This window comes from Myotis lucifugus, unplaced genomic scaffold, assembly GCF_000147115.1.
Source record: "Myotis lucifugus unplaced genomic scaffold, Myoluc2.0 scaffold_4, whole genome shotgun sequence".
Taxonomy (NCBI): Eukaryota; Metazoa; Chordata; class Mammalia; order Chiroptera; family Vespertilionidae; genus Myotis; species Myotis lucifugus.
This window is the reverse complement of record NW_005871052.1, coordinates 4291456-4315530: the sequence shown is the minus strand read 5'-3', so window position 1 is coordinate 4315530 and position 24075 is coordinate 4291456. Positions and strand designations below refer to the sequence as shown.

General features: G+C 39.4%; 1 protein-coding gene and 1 pseudogene across 1 annotated transcript in view; one reads left to right on the top strand and one right to left on the bottom strand.

Moving 5' to 3' along the window:
* LOC102419248 overlaps window positions 1-1677 on the bottom strand; it is a 5386-nt pseudogene extending 3709 nt beyond the window's left edge.
* An 11529-nt stretch (window positions 1678-13206) lies between these two features.
* The window catches only part of SH3BGRL (SH3 domain binding glutamate rich protein like), a 69375-nt gene continuing 58506 nt past the window's right edge, over window positions 13207-24075 (top strand). Inside the window, exon 1 of the mRNA XM_006082812.3 lies at window positions 13207-13430. Within this exon, the coding sequence (XP_006082874.1) occupies window positions 13386-13430 (45 nt within the window). The 5' untranslated portion in view covers window positions 13207-13385. The remainder of the gene's footprint in view (window positions 13431-24075) is intronic.

Sequence of the window (24075 nt, the reverse complement as noted above, 5' to 3'; positions counted from 1 at the left end):
ATAATGGTTATCAGCAATAAATCCATAAATCATAAGTACTCATAAGGATGTGGAGAAAAAAGAACCCTCATGCACTGTTGGTGGGAATGCAGATTGGTGCAGCCACTGTGGAAAGCAGTATGGAGTTAATCTCAAAAAATTAAAAATGGAACTGCCTTATGACCTAACTATTTCATTTCTGGGAATATAACCCAAGAAACCTGAAACTCCATTTTGAAAGAATATATGTACCCATATGCAGGAAGCCATCCATTGTCAACATTATCATGAAAGTGCAACAAGGAACTTGGAAGGCTGATGGACCTTGGACGATTAGCAGGGCTAATAGCATGCACTAATTGTTTTGTTGAGATACTCATGGCTCGAAGCAACTTCCTGACCTAATAGCCTCAAAGTAAATCTTTACTGATCTTTTTACTGACCTTTGAGACAGTCTGTCTGCTACCAGTTTGCCATGCTTAACTGAGGGCAAAGATGTGTATCTAAAATTGAGTAAAAGCTAACAGGTCCGGGGCTTCAGGGAGCTTCTCCACTAAAGGGAAGTTTCCACCTGGCCCCCCATGCCTTCTAAATTCATATTTCTTGTCTAGTGTTTTCATTTGTGCATGGCCCCTTCTTCAGATCCTGAACCCTAGCTGTGCTGGTTGCAGCTTCACACCCATATGTTCATTGCAACATAATTTACTATAGTCAAGATTTGGAAGCAGCCCATGTGCCCATCAGTAGATGAGTGGATAAAAAACGGTGGTAAATTTACTAAATGAAATACTATCCAGTCAGAAAAAAGAAGGAAATATTATCTTTTGCAACAGCATGGATGGGCCTGGAGAGAATTATGGTAAGTAAAATAAGCCAGTTGGAAAAAGACAAATATCATGTGATTTCACTCATATTTGGAATCTAACAAACAAAATAAACTAATAAACAAAACAGAAACAGACCCATAGATAGAGAACAGACTGACTGTTGTCAGAGGGGAGGAGTTGGGGGGGCAAGGTGAAAAGGGGGGAAGGGATTAAGCAAAAAAAAAAATCCCTTGTAGACACAGACAACATTATGGTAATTACCAGAGGGAAAGGAGGGTGGGGGGATGTGGACGAGAGCAAAGGGGGATAAATGGTGGCAGAAAGAGACTCTACTTTGGGTGGTGCACACACGATGCAGTATGTAGAGGATGTATTATAGAGTTGTACACTGGAGACCTGTACGGTTTTATTAACAATGCCACCCCAATAAATTCAACTAAAAAAACAAAAGAATGTATGGATGGACATGTATAGATGAAAAAAAAAAGGTAACAGAAACAAATACCCATGCATGTATGATCACTTGATCTTTGGCAATAGTGCATTGTAAAGCAGTGGAAAAAGATTGTTCCCCCCACCACCAGTTTCTAGTACTAGAATACTTGAATATCTACTTAAAAAATGTAAATGTGATCCATATTTAAAACCTTATTTACAATTAAACTCCAGGTGTATTGTAGCTTTAAAAATAAAAAGTATCACAGAGTTTTTCCTAAAATCTCTTAAACAAGCAGTATCTGGCCTCAATGTGCCCCATACCTCTATCTAAGTGAACCCAGCCCTGGCACGACAGCAGCTGGCCTTGGTTCCAAGCTTGGACTCACCTGGGCACTTCCAAGTCCAGCCATCTGCAGATAGCTTTGTAGCCCATGCCAGGTGGCCCTAGGAAGAACAGAGATGGCAGCTGACCATTACCTGCACCTCCTGGGAGGCCCCAGAGCCACTGAACACCTTAAGACCACGTTGAAGCATCACCACTCAACCACCTCCATAAGTGACACACTCAAGGGCCAGATTCAGCAGGTACCAGAGACCCTCTGAAGTAAGTTCTGCTCTATGGGGTGGGTCCCTACTCAGCTGATTCTCCATGGTGGTTGGATGTTGGTGGTCACAGCCACTCCTTGCAGATAGTCAGCCTGGGGGTAAACCCCTCCATTGATGTGCCAACAGCAATCAAAGTTCAACTATAAAAGGAAGCTATATAGGGGACATACCTTAAGTGATTGGTGAGGTTGTACCACTGGAACCTACAGAACACTTACTGCACAAGGCCACTCTACCAAGCCTAGGAGACATAGCAGCTCTACCTAATACATAGAAACAAATAGATGGAGGCTGCCAAAATGAGGAGACAAAGAAACATGTCCCAAATGAAAGAACAGAGCAAAACTTCAGAAAAAGAACTAAACAAAATGGAAACAGCAATCTACGAGGTGTGCAGAGTTCAAAACATTGGTTATAAGGATGCTCAATGAACTTGGTGAGAACTTCAACAGCATAAAAATGAAAGATATACTAACTGAAATGAAGAATAATTACAGAGAATAAACAGTAGAGTAGATGGAGCTGAGAATCAAATCAATGATTTGTAATATAGGAAGGAAAAAACACCAAATTAGAATAGCAAAAGAAAAAAGAATACCCTCCCCCCCAAAAAAATGAGTATAGTGTAAGGAACCTCTGGAACAACTTCAAGTGTACCCACACTTGCATCATGAGGTTATGGAAGGAGAAGAGAGAGAGAAAGAAATTGAAAACCTATTTGAAAAATAATTTCAGAAAGCTTTCCTAACATGGCAAAGGAAATAAACATACAAGTCCAGGAAGCATAGAGACTCCCAAATAAGATGAACCCAAAGAGATTCACACCAAGATACATCATACTTAAAATGCCAAAGTTTGAAGACAGAGAGGGAATCTTAAAAGCAGCAAGAGAAAAAGTTAGTTACCTACCAGGGAACTCCCATTACAGTGTCATCTGATTTCTTTCTTTTTTTTTTTTTTTTTTTAAATACATTTTATTGATTTTTTTTAAATCTTTATTGTTCAGATTATTACATTTGTTCCTCTTTTTTCCCCCCATAACTCCCCTCCTTCCAGCTCCCACCCCACCCTCCACCCTCACTCCCCACCCACTGTGTTCATCCATAGGTGCATGATTTTTGTCCAGTCACTTCCCGCATCTCCCACACCCCTTTTCCCCCCAAGAATAGTCAGTCTATTCCCTTTCTATGTCCCTGATTCTATTATAATCACCAGTTCATTCTGTGCATCAGAGGATTTCTTCTCTTGATTCTTAGCTCATTTGTTGATAAATGCATGTATGTTGTTCATAATTTGTATCATTAGCTTTTTCTTCTTCTTAGTCTACTAAAGGATACCTTTCAGCATTTCATATAATACTGGTTTGGCGGTGATGAACTCCTTTAGCTTTTCCTTATCTGTGAAGCTCTTTATCTGACCTTCAATTCTGAATGATAGCTTTGCTGGATAAAGTAATCTTGGTTGTAGGTTCTTGGTATTCAGCACTTTGAATATTTCTTGCCATTCCCTTCTGGCCTGCAAAGTTTCTGTTGAGAAATCAGCTGACAGTCGTATGGGTATTCCCTTGTAGGTAATTGAGCCTCTTTCTCTTGCTGCTTTTAAGATTTTCTCTTTGTCTTTTGCTCTTGGCATTTTAATGATGATGTGTCTTGGTGTGGTCCTCTTTGGATTCCTTTTGTTTGGGGTTCTCTGCGCTTCTTGGACCTGTAAGTCCATTTCTTTCACCAGGTCGGGGAAGTTCTCTGCCATTATTTCTTCAAATAGGTTTTCAATATCTTGCTGTCTCTCATCTTCTGGCACTCCTATTATTCTGATGTTGGTACGCTTGTAGCTGTCCCAGAGGCTCCTTACACTATCTTCACACTTTCGGATTCTTTTTTCATTTTGCTTTTCCAATTGGGTGTTTTTTGTCGAATCTTTGGTTTGATTCTTGTGCTCCTCAGGTCTGCTATTGGGTATAATATTCTTTATTTCAGTCCGTGTATGCTTACTTTCTAATTTCTTTATCGTAGCATCGAGGGTCTCATTAGTTTTCGTGAGGCTCTGCACAAATTTATGGCAAGCCCTCAAAATTGCGATTCTTAGCTCCATATCCTCCATTTCTGTCATGTTTTTTTGTCTCTGCATCTTTTATGCTTTCTTGGTGCACCCCCTTGTGGTCTCTGTGCGCAGTCTTGTTCTAGCCAAGCCTTAGTTGTTGTAGTTAACACTAGAGGGATTTGACCACCAGGCCGACTGGCTGTAGGAATCAGCTGTTTGGAAAGCGTCTGTCTTCTGGGGAGGCGCTAGTCCAGCCCTTGCCTGAGGCGATCGGCAAATGGCTGTGCGCAGGGTTTGGGCGGGGCGGGCTCAACAGGGCGGGGGGAGGGAGCAGCTATGGCCGCTCTCAGTCCGTCCCCAGGGGCTCTGCCTCTCTGTCCCAGCAATCGCTGCAAACCTCGGAGGGGCCGTAGCCAGACAGTCCCGCTTCTCCCGTTTGAGTCTGGGTCCCTAGAGACTCGCCCGGATCTGTAGCCCAGCGTCTGAGACTCACTCCTGAGTGAAAACGACAACCGCGCCCTCAGCCACCAGCCCGCTTTGCGTGCGCACCACCGCACCACCGTACCTTTAAATTTTCCACACTGCGCCTCCTCTGTGCGTCGGAATGCTGTTGTTTTTGCTTCTAGTTGAAGAGTCTCTCCTCAGCCAGCCTCCCTGTGGTTCTGGTTGATGTCCGTTCCGACTTTTAGTTGTATTTTTGAAGTGGTTGTTTACGGCGGCAGTCTCCGGTGTTTACCTATGCCGCCATCTTCGATTCTCTCCTGTCATCTGATTTCTCAACAGAAACATTGCAGGCAAGATGGGGTTTCTCAACAGAAACATTGCAAGGCAGATAGAAATAACCAAAGTGATGAAAAGCAAAGACTTGCAACTAAGATTACTTTAACCAGTAATGCTATCATTTAGAATCAAAGGACAGATAGCTTCCCAGACAAGAAAAAGCTAAAGCATTTCATCAAGACCAAACCAGTGTTATATGAAATGTTAAAGGATCTTCTTTAAGATGAAAAATAAAAGGATAAAAATATGAACAATAAAATGGCAACAAATACATTTCTATTAACAATCCTATATAATAAAAGGCTAATATGCAAATTGTCCCCTTGGGAGTTCGACTGCTCGCTATGACATGCACTGACCACTAGGGGGCGGTTCAGAATGAAGGAAGGCCCCGGCTGGCAGTTGGCAGCCAGGGGAAGGAAGGCTCCAATTGGCCCTGGGTGCTGGTCAGGCCTAGTGACACTACCTGTGCATGAATTTCATGCACCGGGCCTCTAGTTGAATCTGTAAAACAAGATAAATAAACAAGCAGAACAGAAACAGACTCATAGACACAGAGAACATTTTGACAGTTGCCAGTTGGTAGGAGGTTTGGGGGGATGGCTGAAAAAGGTGAAGGGATTAAGAAATACAAATTGGATCGGCTGCCTCCTGAACGCCCCCTACTGGGGATCAAGCCCGCAACCAGGGCCTGTGCCCTGACAGGGACTCCAACCGTGACCTCCTATGGCCACACAGGCTGGGCCCAACATGCGTTTGCCTGGAGACATGCTCATTGTCTCAAAGGAGGCTCCTAGCCTACTGAGGTGTGTGTCTGGGTAGTGGAACCCGCATCCCACACCTGGCACAGCCAGAGGGCTTGGAGACTCAGTGGCTGAGGGCTGGGCTGCAGCCACAGGCAGTGGGTGCCTAGAGGGGACCCTGGCTGGGAAGGCCACCCGCCTCACGGCAGCGGATGGTGCAACGAGGTTGGAGGCCCAGACTGAGCTGGGAGCTCAGGATGAGACCTGAGGGGAGGGAGGGGCCCTGCCTCAGCTGCTGAGTTCACCTCTAATGCTCTTTTCTGTGAGTCTGTGATCCTTGGGACTTCGCCGCTCTTCCCTGGCCGGCCAGCCTTGTCCCCGGCCCCTTCTCACCCCGACTGCCTCGAAGATTCTGACAGGCCTGGAATTTTCAGTCCTTCAGGCCACACCAGCCCCTCCCTGGCTCACTAAACCTGTGCCCCAGGCAGCTCTCTAAGGAACACATTTAAGCCTCCTCGCCACCCTGTTATGGAAAGGGGGCCTGGCCCCTGGTCCAGGTCTGCCTAGGGTTGGTCAGTAGTGTGTGGGTTCTTGACTTTGTGCAGGAAAAAATTCACAACAGGACTCCAGATGACTGTGAGGGAACATTTATTAAAGCCGGGACAATCAGACAAGAAAGAATCAACAGGAGAGCTAAGCTGGGCTGCCCTAGCTCTCAGGGAAGTCAGAGAGGAGGGGGCTTGGGGATCAGGTTCAGGGGTGAGCCTGGGATGAGCTGCTGGTACCCAGGGCTCCCCTGGTTGCAAGTCTCATGCAATCCTTTAGGGTTCGGGAGACACAAGGCTGTGGGGAAGAAATGGAGGAAGAAGAGGGGACAGGGAGTGGCTGGGCTATAGGGAAGGCACACCCTGGGTCCTTTGTCCTGAGTCTTGTGTCTGGAATGCGGAAATCCTAAGGGAGGTGGGGGGGGGGGTTTCAATGTGTCAGTGTTTTAAGGGTGCTGTTTCAGGGCCAGGGTCTCTTAGGATTGGCCAGTGGCAGGGGAGGGAGCTGTCAGTCATCACAGCTGGTCTTGGTGTCACCCACCTGGTTCGGCTGCTTTTCTGGGCCTGGAGCTGAAATCTAGCTGAGGCCTCGATGTTATTTCCAGGGAGGTGACCTTCCGTGTCGCCTGTAAATTGTTCTGCATTTGTTCAGCTCTCAGTCTCAGTTTCCCATTCTTTCCACTCGTCCTGGCTCACCGGCCTGCTTCACCCCCACCCCTTCGCCCAGGTGCAACTTCCTCACCTCTGTGGTTTTCTTTTCTTTTTCTTTTAAATCATCGATGCCAAAATACATACAAATAAAGCATCCATGCTTGGCCTGTGCAGCTCAGTGGTTGAGCATCGATCTATGAAACAGGAGATCACAGTTCAAGCCCCGGTTGTAGGCTTGATCCCCAGTGGGGGTCGTGCAGGAGGCAGCCGATGAATGTGTCTCTCTCATCATTGATGTTTCCATCTCTCCTCCCTTCCTCTCTGAAATCAAAAAAATATATAAAAAAATTAAAATCCTTATTGATTCTAGAGTGAGAGGAAGGGGGAGAGAGAGAGAAAAAAAAAACATTAATGGAGGAAGAAACTGTCCTGTTGCTTCCTGTACCATCAAACCCACAAACTGGGTATGTGTCCTGACCAGGAGTCAAACCCTCAACACTTTGGTGTTTAGGACAGCACTCTAACCACTGAGATACACTGGCCAGGACTGCCTTACTGGTTTTCTTGTTTTCTTTTTCTTTTTAAAATATATTTTATTGATTTTTTACAGAGAGGAAGAGAGAGGGATAGAGTTAGAAATCGATTAGAGAGAAACATTGGTCAGCTGCCTCCTGCATGCCCCCTACTGGGGATGTGCCTGCAACCAAGGTACATGCCCTTGACTGGAATCGAACCTGGGACCTTTCAGTCCACAGCCTGATGCTCTATCCACTGAGCCAAAATGGTCAGGGCACCTTACTGATTTTCTAAGTAAACTTTCTCTCTCTCTCTCTCTCTCTCTCTCTCTCTCTCTCTCTCTCTCTTTATTTCAGAGAGAAAGGGAGAGGAAGAACAACAACAAAAAAAGAAATACAAATTGGTAGTTATAGGACCGTCATGGGGATTTAAAGTACAGCATTACAGCATTGGGAATACAGTCAATAATCTATCTATCTATCTATCTATCTATCTATCTATCTATCTATCTATCTATCTATCATCTATCTACAAGCCTAAGTGACCGAACAACCAAACAACTGAATGACTGGTTGCTATGATGCTCACTGACAATTAGGGGGCAGACGCTCAACGTAGGAGCTTCCCCTGGTGGTCAGTGCGCTCCTAGAGTGGGAGCACCGCTCAGCTGACAAACAGGTGTCAGAAGCCGGGCTCACGACTGGTGAGTGCGGCTGTGGCAGTCCGAGGTTCTCCAGCCTCCATGGCAGTGCTACCAAGAGGCAGCAGTGGCAGGCTCAGTGAGGCCAGAATGAGCAAGAGTGGCATGGCACCCAGTCCGGGCTTGGGCTCCTCCCTGGTGCACTACTACAGGGATCAGGTCGAAACTGGCAGTTTGACATCCCCTGAGGGATCCCGGATTGCTAGAAGGCACAGGCCAGGCTGAGGGACCCCACCTGTGCACAAATCCATGCACCGGGCCTCTAGTATTTTAATAACTATATATGGTGTCAGATTGGTGCAAGATTTATTGAGATGATCACTTAGTAAGTTATGTATTGTCTAATCACTGGGGTGTACACCTGAAAGTAATATAATACTGTATGTAAACAGGAATTGAAAAATAAAACATGATTTAAAAATATAACTGAAAAGCACCACGATAAAGCTTTTATACATGAATATAACAGAATATCTCCTGGAAAGATTTCTTAAACAACTGACATAAAGCTAAACATAAAGCCATAAAAGAAATGACTGATATATTTATACAACTTAAACATAAGAACTATTGTAGATAATGCTCCTGTGAACAAAGGGGTGCACATGTTCTTTCTGACTGGTTTTTTGGGATTCATTTTTTTAAAAAAATTCTTTACTGCTTAAAGTATTACATCTGTCTCCTTTTTCCCCCATTGACCTCTCCCCAGCTGTTCCCATCCCCCAGCACATGCTCTCACCCCCCTAATATCTGTGTTCATGGATTGTGCTTATATGCATGCATACAAGTACTTTGGTTGATCTCTTACACCCCCACGTCCCCTGCCTTCCCTCTGAGGTTGGACAGTCTGTTTGATGCTTCTATGTCTCTGGATCTATTTTTGTTCATCAGTTTATGTTGTTCATTATAGTCCATAAATGAGTGAGGTCATGTAATATTTATCTATATATGACTGACTTATTTCGCTTAGCATAATGCTCTCCAGGTCCATTGATGATGTTGCAAACGGTAAAAGTTCCTTCTTTTTTACTGCACGTAGTATTCCACTGTATAGATGTACCCCGTTTTTTAATCCACTCATCTGCTGATGGGCACTAAGGCTTTTTCCAAATCTTAGCTATGGTGAATTGTGCTGCTATGAACATAGGGGTACATATATCCTTTCTGATTGGTGTTTCTGATTTTTTGGGATATATTCCTAGAAGTGGAATTACTGGGTCAAATGGGAGTTCCATTTTTAATTTTTTGAGGAAACTCCATACTGTTTTTCAGAGTGGCTGCACCAGTCTGCATTCCCACCAGCAGTGCACAAGTGTTCCTTTTTCTCCCCATCCACTCCAGGACTTATAGTTTGTTGATTTGTTGATGATAGCCATTCTGACAGGTGTGAGATGATACCTCATTGTTGTTTTGATTTGCATCTCTCAGATGATCAGTAACTTTGAGCATTTTTTCATGTGCCTCTTGGCCTTCTGTATGTCCTCTTTCAAAAAGTATCTATTTAGGTCCTTGGCCCATTTTTTTATTGGATTGTTTATCTTCCTTTTGTTAAATTGTATGAGTTCCTTATACATTTTGGAGATTAAACCCTTATCGGAGATAACATTGGCAAATATGTTCTCCCATGCAGTGGGATTTCTTGTTTTGTTGATGGTTTCTTTTGTTGTACAGAAGCTTTTTATTTTGATGTAGTTCCATTTGTTTATTTTCTCCTTAGTTTCTATTGTCCTAGGAGCTATATCTATAAAGATATTGTTATGACATATGTCTGATATTTTGCTCCCTGTGGATTATTTTAAGATTTTTATGGTTTCCTGTCTTACGTTTAAGTCCTTTATCCATTTTGAGTTTATGTATGGTGTAAGTTGGCGGTCTAGTTTCATTTTTTTTTGCATGTATCTGTCTAATTTTCCCAACACCATTTGTTGAAGAGACTGTCTTGACTCCATTGTATGCTCTTGCCTCCTTTGTCAAATATTAATTGAGCATAATGGCTTGGAGTGATTTCTGGTTCTCTGTTTTGTTCCATTGGTGTATATGTCTGTTCTTATGTCAGTACCCGGCAATTTTGAGAATAGTGGCTTTGTAATATAGCTTGATATCTGATATTGTGCTCCCTCCAACTTTGTTCTTCTTTCTCAGAATTGCTGTGGCTATTCGGGGTCTTTTTTCATTCCATATGAATTTTTGGAGATTTTGTTCTAGGTCTGTGAAATATGCCGTTGTTATTTTAATGGGAATTGCTTTGAATCTATAGATTGCTTTGGGTTGTATGAACATTTTAATGATGTTGATTCTACTAAACCAAGAACATGGTATATTCTTCCATTTATTTATGTCTTCTCTTTTTTTTCTCAATGTTCTGTAGTTTTCAGAGTACAGGTCTTTTACCTCCTTAGTTAAGTTTATTCCTAGGTATCTTGATTCTTTTTGTTGCAATGGAACATTGGATTTTAAAAAATATCTTTTTATTGATTTCAGAGAGGAAGTGAGAGGGAAAGAGAGGGAGAGATAGACACATCAATGATGAGAGAGAATCATTGATCGGCTGCCTCCTGCATGCCCCCCCCCCCCACTGGGGATTGAACCCACAACCCAGGCATGTGCCCTTGATAAGGATTGAACCTGGGACCCTTCAGTCCACAGGCCTATGCTCTATCCACTGAGCCAAATCAACTGGGGCTGGGGTTATTTTTTTAGTTTCTCTTTCTGTGAGTTCATTATTGGGGTATAAAAAGGCCATAGATTTCTGGGTGTTAATTTTGTATCCTGCTACATTGCTGAATTCCTTTATAAAGTCTAGTAGTGTTTTGTTGGAGTCTTGAGGGTTTTCTATATATAATATCATGCCATCTGCGAATGATGTCAGTTTTACTTCTTTTCCTATTTGGATGCCTTTTATTTCTTTTTCTTGTCTGATTGCTATGGCTAGTACTTCCAGGACTATGTTGAATAAGAGTGGTGAAAGTGGGCATCCCTGTCTTCTTCCTGTTCTTAGGGGAAATTTTAGTCTTTGCCTATTGATTAGGATGTTGGGTGTAGGTTTGTCATATAAGGCTTTTATTATGTTGAGGTGTGATCCCTCTATTCCCACTTTGTTGAGAGTTTTTATCAAGAAAGGGTGTTGGATTTTGTCAAAAGCTTTTTGTGAATCAATTGATATGATTATGCAATTTTTGTCTCTCAATTTGTTTATGTGATGTATCACTTTTATTGATTTGCGGATATTGTACCATCCTTACATCCCCAGAATAAATCCCACTTGGTCATGGTGTATGATCTTTCTAATGTAATGCTGGATGGTGTTTCAGGATTCTTAGTATATATTCCCAGAGGTCAGATCACTTGGTCAAAAGGCAGCTCTATTTTTAAGTTTAAAAAATATTTATTGTTGAAAGTATTACATATATCCCCTTTTCCACCATTGACCTCTCTCACTAAACAGGGCAAGAGTTCGACAGATGGATCTGTTTTTGTTCATCACTTTATGTTGTTCATTATATTCCATGAATGAGTGAGATCATGTGATATTTATATTTCTCTGACTGGCTTATTTCAAGGAGCATGATGCTCTCCAGTTCCATCCATGCTGTTGCAAATGGTAAGAATTCCAGAGACAGAGAAGCATCGATCAGACAGTCAAACCTCAGAGGGAAAGTAAGGGAGGGTGGGGGTAAGGGGGAGAGATCAACCAAAGGACTTGTATGCATGCATATAAGCCTAACCAATGGACACAAACATCAGAGGGGTGAGAGCATGAGTAGGGGGGTGGGGGGACTATTGGGGGATAAGGACACATGTCATGCCTTAATCAATAAAAAAAAAAAAAAAGAGTTGGACAGATGAGGGGGGGCAAGAGTATGAGGATGTGGGGAAGATGAATAAAGGAATAGGACAAAGAAAGACATGAAAATGAATAAGTACTGTGATTGCAGTGGGGAGTCAACAATGATTATACAGGGAAGTTAATTTATGAAAGCAATGAAGATTGTAAGAATAGTGTAGGGCCAGATTATGGTGGGAGCTCCTTAGAAACATAATGTAGGTTTGGATTGATAATTAATGGAGAACTATGTTAAGTATTTCAGATTACATTGTCTTTAGTGCCATATAAAAGTGATGCTTTAGGGGGAAAAAAACTTAACAATTATTGAGTACTTTCCCTGTTCCAGGCAGTATATTACAATTATGGTTAAGAGCGTGGCCTTTGGAGTTGGTTAGACTTGAGTTCTAGTCCTGACTCTGGAATTTACTAGCTATATGACTTTGGGGAAATTACTTATTTTCTTGAGTCTCTGTTTCTTCTGTAAAACTGATGTAATAATATCCACCTCTCAAGGTTGTTCTATAGATCACATACATTGGAAAAGGGAAAACCTGTGAACAGGGAAGAGTTAGGAAGCTACTACAATTATTGAACGGTGATAAAACCACTTGAATATAGGGAAACAAACTGAAAAGGAAAAGTAAGGAAGTAGGACACAGGTGACTGACTCCCTCTATCCACTCAATTTGCAAGTTCCTTAATTCTGTTCATTTGACATAATTTGGAAATTTGAAATTACAGTCTGAGGTATATGGTCCCTCTCTGGACATTTTTCTTTGCTAATTTCCCTAGAGCTATAAATAGCCTTTTGCTCTCTTTTTCTGCTTACCATTTCAACATCTCCTACAACATGGGATCCAAACACCCTTTCCTCAGTCAGTTATTAAGCAAACAATACAAAACAAAACAAAAACTCATTTACTTTCTAACACCGCACTTTCAATTTTTATTGGTTCTCAATTTCTTTCTGCATTCTTGAGTTTGCCAGTCAATCAGTCTTCCTGAGTATTCTCACAGAAGAAGGATCCCCTATCTTAACAAAAAGCAAAGCTCACAAAGAAACACAATCCTGCCTTTTCTGGGCTTAGGGAAACCTGAAACTTTTTAAAACCTTCTGTGGCATCGCTCAGTCCTTCAGTGCCCAATTCCTGCTGCCATCCAACATCAGAACAATCAGTACATAATTAATAAAAGTCTTAAAATGTACAAGGTTCTGAAAGCCTGGGCTTTCTTACTAGTGTCTGGATTCAACATACAGCGTCCTCTTTCAAGGAATATCTGTCTTCTTATTTGCATACATTTCTGAGCAGAAAGTTATATGCAGAACTTTTAGTCTCCACGGGAAAAGGTCCTTCATTCTAGTCTAATTTAATTAAAAGCTCCTTTTTTTTTTCTCTGTTTCTTCTATTCCTCTTCTCGGGGCGGCAATCGTCAAAAAGTAATGTTTCAAGAGATCTCGCGGTGCTATTCGAGATTCCCTATTTAAAAAAAAAAAAGAAAAAGAAATGATGCAAACAAGTCTGTGCCTTCCGGGATTTGGGGCAGGGACTACAGAGTTCCCAGCGCAGTGAGAGCAGCCAAGGGAGGAGGCGGGGTTCTGGCGAGATCAGCCTTCCCCATTCCCCCACCCTTCTCTTCCAACCTCTGCTCGGCCCCTAGCTCAATTCCAGCCGTTGCTGCAGCTGCTCTCAAGCCATTTGCAGGACCCAAACAACCTCAACCACTGTTCCCAGGATGGTGATCCGTGTGTATATTGCATCTTCCTCAGGCTCTACGGCGGTAAGAAGGGTGGGGAGCTCACCTTTTTTGTTTTTCTACACAGCAGTCTTCTGCTGCGGAGAATCATTAAATTGCAGAAATTCTGGCAGCTTCTCTTTCGAAAGACATTCCCACCCCACCCCCTCCTTTTTTCCTTTCTTCCCTTTGTTGCATCGATTTCATTTTTCATGGAATTTAGCTTTGTTTGCCTTGTGAAGTGACGTTAGGGCCACGTTTCTTCTTTGAAGGAAAAAGAAAGCTACCGAGTTTCAGTAGATGAGAGTTGGTGCTAGAGAGTCTTTAAGGTTAGGTGAAGTCATGGAAAAAATCACATACTGGTGAGTTTCAAAAGTGGGACATTTGACATATGCGCTCTAGTTACTGAGGTACAGGGCAGAAGTGCACATCTGTAAAGGATGTAAATCATGCTCTAACTGATAATGACTGAGTGAAGGCCCACTGAGGCATTGTGTTTATTTTCAGAGAGTTATTTTGCTAGTATATAGGAGAGGGTGTTTAACTTAAGTCTAAAGATTGTTAGAACTAGGCAGAATGAGAGGGGAAGTTGGGAACAAGGAAACAAAGTTGTGGGTTTAAAAAAAAATTAAGGATGAGGGATTTGTTTTTTCCCCTCCCATATTGTCCTTTATTTTGACTTTTCTTTTTTTTTCTTTTCTTACAAAAGATTTTACTTCTAACAGTTCCTAACTGCTTCAAATGCATTGAAAAATTGAAAGGGAACTAAGGAGTAGCTACTTATGCAGTGGAAGATTAAAGTTGCTGTTTCTTCAAATGATAGGACAACCCCCCCCATTCACATGCTCTTAATTTATAATAATTTTCAACAGCTGTGGGTAGCAAAAGGATAAACAATTTTCAGTAGCTATGGGTAGCAAAAGGGTGAATGCTTAGTGTATATCCATGATAAGTGAAAGTGTTTACAACTCAAGAGAAAAGCCAACAGAGCAGATGTGTGGGTTCAGATGCAGGATGTAGGAACCCCCTCCCTCTTCTGAGCTTCAGAACACCAGCTTTCCCATGTTTTTGGTTTGTTTATTTACCACCAAAGAGATTTTGGAGTAGAACTGAAGGTTGTGTGAAATCACAAGAACCTTGATTGAATCTTTAACTTTGTCTTTTTGGTCACCATGTGTGGGTTGCTTAGACAGTTTTGAAATAGAATACCTAACCTTACATTTTTTCAGCAAAGTTAGGGTGAACAAAAGAAAATGTTTTATATTGCCTTTGAACCTTATGAGCTTCTTGCCTTATTATTTTCCATGTATATTAATTTTTATATTTCAAAGTAATATGTGAGTTGTTCAGAGTCTCAAGTACAATACAATGATTGTAAAATTTTAAAGACCAGCTTAATACCTTTAGTTAAACCTTTACTTAGATTGAACAGATCAAGAAATTAGTTTCACTTTGGGTGATAAAGCAGTTTCAATATTGCTATTTATTCTTCCTTGGAAGCAGAGTCAAGAAGAAACTCCTTTCAGAATTTCTGTTCATGTAAGAGCAATTGTACCTCTCTCTTTGTTTAGATAAGTTTCTAAGAGCCTGAAAAATGACTGCTCTCTCCTATTATGTCCATTTTTAGCCTCCATTGTTGAAGACTATGCAAGTAAATATTTATGCTCTTGTGTTTTGTTTCAATTTTGTTTTCTTATGGATAATTAGAGATTTGTCTGTTGTTGCAGCAATACTTCTGTTGCACCTGTTACCAATGTTCTACTGCATATTACCAAAATAAATCCTTGCTTTATTATAATCTTACAGCACTTTCAAATAATACTAAAACAGTATAAATTGAGTGTACTTCAGGAAGAGATCTTTTATACAATAAATGGGGACACTTCAGTTTACAACACTAAGGGTTTTCCTCAAAGACTGATGCAATGTTGTTTTAAGATACAATTTAGAAAATTTGCAGCAAACATCATAATGGGAACCCAACAATTGCACAAAGGTATTCCTATTAAGTGACTAAGTGTAGTTCTCTAAAGAACATTTAAAATCTAGCTATTGGTTTTGTATTGGTACTCTCTGACGGTTTTCTGACTCCTCCTAATTGTTGTAATAAAAATAACAAATATTAGATGTTTTATCAGGCAGCATAGGATCTATTAACATTCTTTCTTTTTCTCAAGTTGCCCTTTACCTCAAAGCCTATCTCATAGCCTGATTTTTTTAAAAAGTTTTCAAACTAGTACTCAATTCTGTCCCAATATGGAAGAGTAACACTTGCTTTTCAAGTTTAGAAATGAAAGCAAGTATGTTGGTTTTTGCAATGGATTTCTTGATAGTAGCTATAATAATGCTAGAAACACTTAAAGTGTGTCAGATACTATCTCATTTTTTTCTTGACAACTGTAGTCCTATGAATTAGACACTATGATTATCTCTATTTTTAAGATAAGGAAATACAGGTTCAGAGAGGTTAAACAGGTTTCTCAAGGTCACATAACTAGTAAATCACAGAGCTTGAATCACATACAAGTTGTCTGAACCCAAGTAATGTGTTTAAACAACAAGATATATATCTTCCCATTGATGCTTGACAGCTAGGAGGAATAAGGAGATAAACGTTAACATAAGGTGAGAGGTATGGAAAGGAGTCAGTCTTCTAAGTGGAACAATTGCCTGGGCATATACATATAGGGGAATAGGAAAAAAAGGGGGCTAGTGTGAAGGAGGGATAGTATGTTTAAAGGTGAATGCTAGTAAGTGGAATAAATGACTATTCATTCAAGATCAGGGAGATTGGGAAGACATGCACATTTGGAACTGATTTTTTATAGGTCAAGGTATGAAATTCAGGTCTTAATACTATTCTGTTTTATGGAAACCATTTAGAAGGAATGCAACTCCCAAACTGTCAGTCTATAGGAAGTGATTTCTGCATGTTCAGAACTGTTCATGCATATCTTGATTCACTATAACAGTAATGTACAGTATGATTTTCTTAGCCCATAAATTTACTTTTAATAGAAAAGGAATAGTAAGCACAGAGCTTATATAGCTTACTAAATTTCAATAGCTTTTAACAAAAATCAACATTGGCCTTTGGTTGGAATTACTAGAGTGATAATAGGTTGGTTTAAACTGGTTTAGGAGTTTTCCTTCTATACTTCTTTCCCTTAGATCTATAATGATCTCCATTTGGTGGCCTCTATGCATTCTAGGTATGATTTATGTAGAAATTTTAAAGTTGTGGTAGATAGATGATTTCTGTGAGTTTTATTTATGGAATAACTTTTGTAAAATGATTTCTTTTATGACTGCTAAAGCATAAACTACTTGATTGTCCATATAGCAAATGAAATATGCATACATTGTCTGTATGGCAGTATTCAGTGTACATGTTATAAAAACAAGTGAGTAAAATGAACACTCATGATAGCCAGTGCATGAGTCACTAGTCACAGTATTTTCTTCATTCATATAAGGACTTAGAACAATAAGCCACAGTTCTTCATCTATAGAATTCTCAATTAATTGCATCTTAGGTGACAACACTGTTGCCTCTCTGTCTCTGTATTTATAAATCAAACATTGATTTGATGTATGCAGTGGTCTTTGCATAGCTTCCAAGGTTTGATTGAATTCTTTTTAAAGGTATTTATAAACTACTTAAAGGAGCAAAATCAGAAACTGTTCATCAGATGACTGGACATGCATTTTGGATGTCTTTGACAGTGGAAACTGGGCAGTTTTTACATGGCAAATGTAGGAACTCAAGATCAGTGCCTTCAGCTGGGTGCCCTCTATTTGATGACTGACTTCCTAAATTTCACAGCAATGATGGAATATTTGGAATAATGGCTTGGAAAACACAGTTATCAATGGTGATGATTCTTGAGTATTTAAAAAGGTACTTAAGCCCAGCCAGTGTGGCACAGTGGTTGAGCATCAACCCATGAACCAAGAGGTTCCTGGTTCAATTCCCAGTCAGGGCACATACCCTGGTTACAGGCTGCATCCCCAGTAGGGTCGTGTAGGAGGCAGCTGATTGATGATTCTCTCTTACCATTGATGTTTCTCTCTCTCTCCCTCTCCCTTCCTCTCTCTCTAAAATCAATAAAAACATATATATTTTTTAAAAAGATACTTAAAAGTCAAATAGTTGTAGGGAAGAATATATTATGGAATTTAGTAAAAGATTCATAATCTGGTAAGAGAGAAGAATAAGAAGAATAAAATGCATTTATTCCCTAGCTCAAAGACTAGTTACACTATTGAGGAAGGGTTTTGATCAATAAACCTTAAAGTCAGTCCTTTCCCTGGGTTAGCCTCAAAAAATAAAATAAATTGAAGCCCCACACACAATCGGGTCAAATGTTCAAATTCTCTGTAGTTAATCTTTAAATTATTTTCTAAAATATATACTGTGCAATCAAACATATATCTTTTACAGGAATATTTTCTGATTTAACTGAATTATAATTGGTGAATGTTATATTTCATTACTTACTGATAAAGATAAACAGATTGAGAATCTGTTGGTGACTATCTGACCATCTGTTTTCTTTCAGATCTATTTTGCAGTCCACCAGGAGGCCTTTTAAACATGACACTTAATTACTTCTCAATCCAGACCAAGATTAAACAACTGTACATTAAGAGAGAAGGGGAAACTGATTTAAGCTCATGGTTTTTAGTAATATGAGAGAAAAAGCTGGCTTTTTACATTTAGCCAGTAGTTAAGAATTCCAAGCAAAGGAATTATTTTCTAGCCCACTCTCTCACATTTTGGTTTTATTATTTGTTTCAAAGTGCTGTAGATTGCCAGAATTGAGGCACAATTTAAAAAGAGTTTTAAAATATATGACAATTTCAAAGGTTGTATATTTAAAACTATTCAGAGTCAGTGCCACTAGATTTTTTTATGTTTCATTACCCTTTCATTAACATGATTAATCAAGATTTGACTCTTGTGATAGTAAAGACTAATATTTATTTAATCATCATATATGTCAGGTATTGTGCCTTGTGCTTTACATAATTATCTCAATTAATTTTATTCCTAAAATAACATTGTGAGTTAAGTGCTATTATTAGATCGATGTCATGTAATCAGAGGGGGTATCTCTAAGACCAAGAAGCATAAGGTACATTGCTTAAGATCAAAGAGCTGCAAATGGCAGAACTGGCATAAGAACCCACTCCTAAATACTGTGTTGTTTACACATCCGCTTAGTGTATAGGTATTGAACAGAGATACGTCAATAGTACATTAAAATCTTGTAAGATGATTAGGAATCTATAATTGCCATTTAAGATGGGATGATTTCTGAAAATAAAGAAAAAGGCTGGAGAATGCCTACCTAACAACCAAGCAAATGTGTCTGTATCCATAATCTGCATGAGAGTGGGGGAGGTAGGGAGGTTAGTAATGCCATTCTCATGTACATTTATTTATTTATCTCATGTTTATTTATTTATTTTCCTCACGGGAGGATATGTTTTTGTTGATTTTAGGGAGAGAGGAAGGGGGGAAAGATATAGAGAGAAAAACATCCATGTGAGAGAAACATTGATCATTTGCCTTTTGTACGTGCCCTGATGGGATCAAACCTGCAATGTGCCCTGACTGGGAATTGAACCTTTTGGTGTATGGAACAATGCTCCAAGCAACTGAGCCACCTAACCAAAGGCACATTTTAAAGTAACATTTGTGCTACATATTGAACTATTATGTATTAATTTCTCTCCCTGAAAATTGTCTTTGCGTGGCTATAGACCAGGGGTCCTCAAAAGGTGGCTTAAAATATTTTATTGAATTTATTGGGGTGACACTGGTTATCAAAATCATGCAGGTTTCGGTTGCACAATTCTACAATACATCATCTGTTCATTGTATTATGTGTCCAACAACCCAAGTCAAGTCTCTGTCCATCAACATTTATCCCCCCTATACTCTCTTCCCACTCCCCTATGCCCCTCCCCCTGCAATCACCACTCTGTTGTCTTTGTCCATTACTTTTCTTTTTTTTTCTTTTTTTGCTCAATTCCTCCACCCCTTCAGCCCCAGCTCCACCCCAGCTGTCAGCCTGCTCTCTGCTTGTCAGTTCATTTTGTTTAGTAGATTCCACATGAATGAAATCATATGGTACTTGTCTTTCTCTGACTGGCTTACTTCATTTAGAATAATAATCTCCAGGTTCATCCCTGCTGTTGCAAAGGGTAAGATTTCCTTCTTCTTTTTTTTTTTTACAGCCAAGTAGTATCCCATTATGTAAATGTACCTCCACTTTTTTGTCCACTCACCTATTGATGGACACTGAGCCTGCTTCCAAATCTTGGTTATTGTAAATAATGCTGCAATGAACATAGGGCGATATGTTCTTTCAAATTAGTGTTTCGGGTTTCTTTGGATAAATTACCAGAAGTGGGATTGCAGATTCACATACTGAACTTTTATTTATAATCCTCACCTGAGGATATTTTTCCTGTTAATTTTGAGAGAGAGTGGAAGGAGGAGGGGGGGGGAGAGAGAGAGAAAAAACATCAATGTGAGAGAGACACATTAATTGGTTGCTTCCACATGCTCCCTGACTGGGGCTAGGGATCAAACTTGCAACCCAGGCACATGCCCTTGAGCAGCAATTGAACCTGAAATCCTTTGGTGCATGAGTGGACACTCTAACCACTGAATGACACTGGCCAGGGCAAGGCAATTCTATTTACAATTTTAAAAAATGTATCTTTATTGTTGAAAGTATTACAGATGTCCCATTTGCTTATTTTTCCCATTGACCAATGCACCCCCACGTCCCAGGCCTTCACCACACTATTGTCTGTGTCCATGGGCTCTGCCTAGATGCATAAAAGTTCCCCGGTAATCTTTCCCCACCAACCCCCAACCTCCGCCTTCCCTTTGAAATTAATCAGTCTGTTCCATGCTTCTATATCTCTGGATCTATTTTGTTCATCAATTTATTTTGTTCATTAGATTCCACATATGAGTGAGATCATGTGATACTTATCTGTCTCTGACTGGCTTATTTTGCTTAGCATAAAACTATCCAGGTCCATCCATACCATTGAAAATGGGAAAAGTTCCTTCCTTTTTACAGCCATATAGTATTCCATTTTGAAAAGATGAACAATAGATTTTTTATCCACTCATATGCTGATGGGCACGTGGGCTGCTTCCAAATCTTAGCTATTGTAAATTTAACTTCTATGAACACAGGAGTGCATATATTCTTTCTGATTGGTATTTGGGGATTCTTAAGATATATTCCCAGAAATGGGATCATTGGGTCAAATGGGAGTTCCATTTTTAATTTTTTGAGGAAACGCCATACTGTTTTCCACAGTGGCTGCACCAGTCTGCATTCTCACCAGCAGTGTACTAGGGTTCCTTTTTCTCTGCATCTTCACCAACACTTGTGGTTTGTTGATGATAGCCATTCTGACAGGTGTGAGGTGGTACCTCATTGTCGTTTTAACTTGCATCTCTCAGATAATTAGTGACTTTGAGCATTTTTTCATATGTCTCTTGGTCTTCTGTATGTCCACTTTGGATAAGTGTCTATTTAGGTCCTTTGCCTATTTTAAATTGGACTGCTTATCTTCCTTTTGTTAGGTTGTATGAGTTCCTTATATAGTTTGAAAATTAACCTCTTATCAGATGTATCATTGACAAATATGTTCACCTGTGCAGCTGGCTCTCTTTTAATTTTGTTGATGTTATCTTTTGCTGTGCAGAAGATTTTTATTTTGATGTATTCCCAGTTGTTATTTTCTCCTAAGTTTCCTTTGCCCTAGGACAGTGATGGTGAACCTATGACACGCGTGTCAGAGGTGACACGCGAACTCATTTTTTTGGTTGATTTTTCTTTGTTAAATGGCATTTAAATATATAAAATAAATATAAAAATATAAGTCTTTGTTTTACTATGGTTGCAAATATCAAAAAATTTCTATATGTGACACGGCACCAGAGTAAGTTAGGGTTTTTCAAAATGCTGACACGCCGAGCTCAAAAGGTTCACCATCACTGCCCTAGGAGATATATTGGTAAACGTATTGCTATGAGAGAGGTTGAGAGAGGTGTGAGATTTTGCTGCATATGGTTTCTTATTCTATTTTTATAGTTTCACAACTTACATTTAAGTCTTTTATCCATTTTGAGTTTATCCTCGTGTGTGGTGTAAGTTGGTGATCTAGTTTCTTTTTTTTTTTTTTTTTTGCATCCACCTGTCCAATTTTCACAATACCACTTAATGAAGAGACTGTCTTGTCTCGGTTGTATGCTCTTGCCTCCTTTGTCAAATATTAATTGAGCATAATGGCTTGGATATACTTCTGGGGTCTCTGTTCTGTTCCATTGATCTATATGTCTGTTTTGTGCCAGTACCAGGCTGTTTTGAGTACAGTGGCTTTGCAGTATAACTTGACATCTGGTATTCTGATCCCTCCAACTTTGTTCTTGTTTTTCAAGGTTGCTGCAACTATTTGGGGTCTTTTTTGGTTCCATATAAATTTTTGGAGTGTTTTTTTCTATATCTGTGAAATATGGCATTGGTATTTTAATAGGGGTTGCATTGAATCTATAGATTGCTTTGGGTAGTGTGGACATTTTAATGATGTTGATTCTACCAATCCATGAACACGGTATATTCTTCCACTTGTTTATATCTTCCGCTATTTCTTTTTTCAATGTCCTCTAGTTTTCCCAGTATAGTTCTTTTACCTCCTTGGTTAAGTTTATTCCTAAGTACCTTAATTTTTTTGTTGCAGTAATAAATGGGATTTTTTTTTTTAGTTTCTCTTTCTGAGAGTTCATTATTTGTGTATACAAATGCCATAGATTTCTGGGTATTAATTTTTTATCCTGCTACGTTGCTGAATTCATTTATTAAACCTAGTATTTTTTTGTGTGTGGAGTCTTTAGGGTTTTCTATGTACAATATCATGTCATCTGCAAATAATGAGGATTTTACTTCCTCCTTTCCAATTTGGATGCCTTTCATGTTTTCTTGTCTCATCACTGTGGCTGGGACTTCCAATACTATGTTGAATAAGACTGGTTTTTTATTGTTTTTTTTTCCCTCTATATTATTTATTTCTGTTCTGATCTTTATTATTTCCTTTCTTCTACTTACTCTGGGCTTTTCTTGTTGTTCTCTTTCTGATTCTTTAAGATGTAGGGTTAGGCAACTTATTAGTTTCTTTCTTTCTCTTTCTTTCTTTCTTTCTTTCTTTCTTTCTTTCTTTCTTTCTTTCTTCTTTCTTTCTTTCTTTCCTCTCTCTCTATCTTAGGTGGGCCTGTAAAGCTGTGAACTTCCTTCTCTGGACTGCTTTCACTGTTTCTAATAGATTTAGGATTGTTGAGTTTTAATTTTCATTTTTTTTTCCAGGATGTGTTTTATTTATTCTTTTATTTCTTTGGTAACCCATTCATTGTTTAATAGCATGCTGTTTAGCCTTTTTGTGTTTGATTGTTTTTGAGTGTTTTTATTATAGTTGATTTATAATTTCATGGCATTGTGATCTGAGAAGATGCTTGATATGATTTCAGTCTTGAACTTGAAGAGAAGTAATTTATGTGCTAACATTTGGTCTATCTTTGAAAATATCTCATGTGAACTTGAAAAGAATGTATATTCTATAGCTTTGGGGTAAAATGTTCTAAAAATGTCAATTAATTCCATCTGATCCAGTGTGTTGTTTAGGTTTGCAGTTTCCATGTTGATTTTTTGTCTAGAAGATATATCCATTGATGTCAATGAGGTGTTTAAATCCCCTACTATGACTGTATTGCTGTTGATCTCTCCCTTAAAATTCTCCAGAAGTTATTTTACATATTTGGGTACTCCTCTGTTGGGTGCATATAAGCTTACCAGAGATATATCCTCTTGTTGTATGGGTCCCTTTAGTATTATGAAGTAGCCTTTATTAGTTCTTATTATAGCTTTCACTTTGAAATCTATTTTGTCAGATATGAGTATTGTTACCCCAGCTTTTTTAATTTCCATTTGTCTGGGAAATATTTTCTATCCATTCATTTTCATTCTGTGTGAGACCTTTGTTCTGTGGTGGGTCTCTTGTAGAAATCATATATATATAATGTTTTCTTATCTATTCAGTTACCATATGTCTTTTGATTGGAGCATTTAAGCAATTTGCATTTAAGGTTATTATTTATAGGCACTTATTTATTGCCTTTCTTATTCTTTATGCCCGTGTTCCCTTTCTCTCTATTTCTTCTTCTTACAATAGCCCCTTTAGCATTTCTTGCAGTGCTGGTTTGGTGATAATAAACTCTTAGCCTTTTTTTTTTTGTCTGTGAAGTTCTTTAATTCACCTTCAATTTTGAATGATAGCCTTGCTGGATAGAGTAGTTTCGGATTCAGTCCCTTGGTTTTCATAACTTTGTATAGTTCATGCCACTCCTTTTTGGTCTGAAGTGTTTTTGTTGAGAAATCAGGTGACAGTCTAATGGGAGCTCCCTTTTAGGTAACTTTCTGTCTTTCTCTTGCTTCTTTTAAGATTCTTTCTTTGGCCCTAATATTTGCCATTTTAATTATTATGTGCCTAGGTTTGGGTCTTTTGGAGTTCATCTTGATTGGGATTCTGTATTTCCTGAACTTGCATGACTTTTTCCTTCACCAGGTTAGGAAATTTTTCTGCCATTATTTGTTCAAACAGG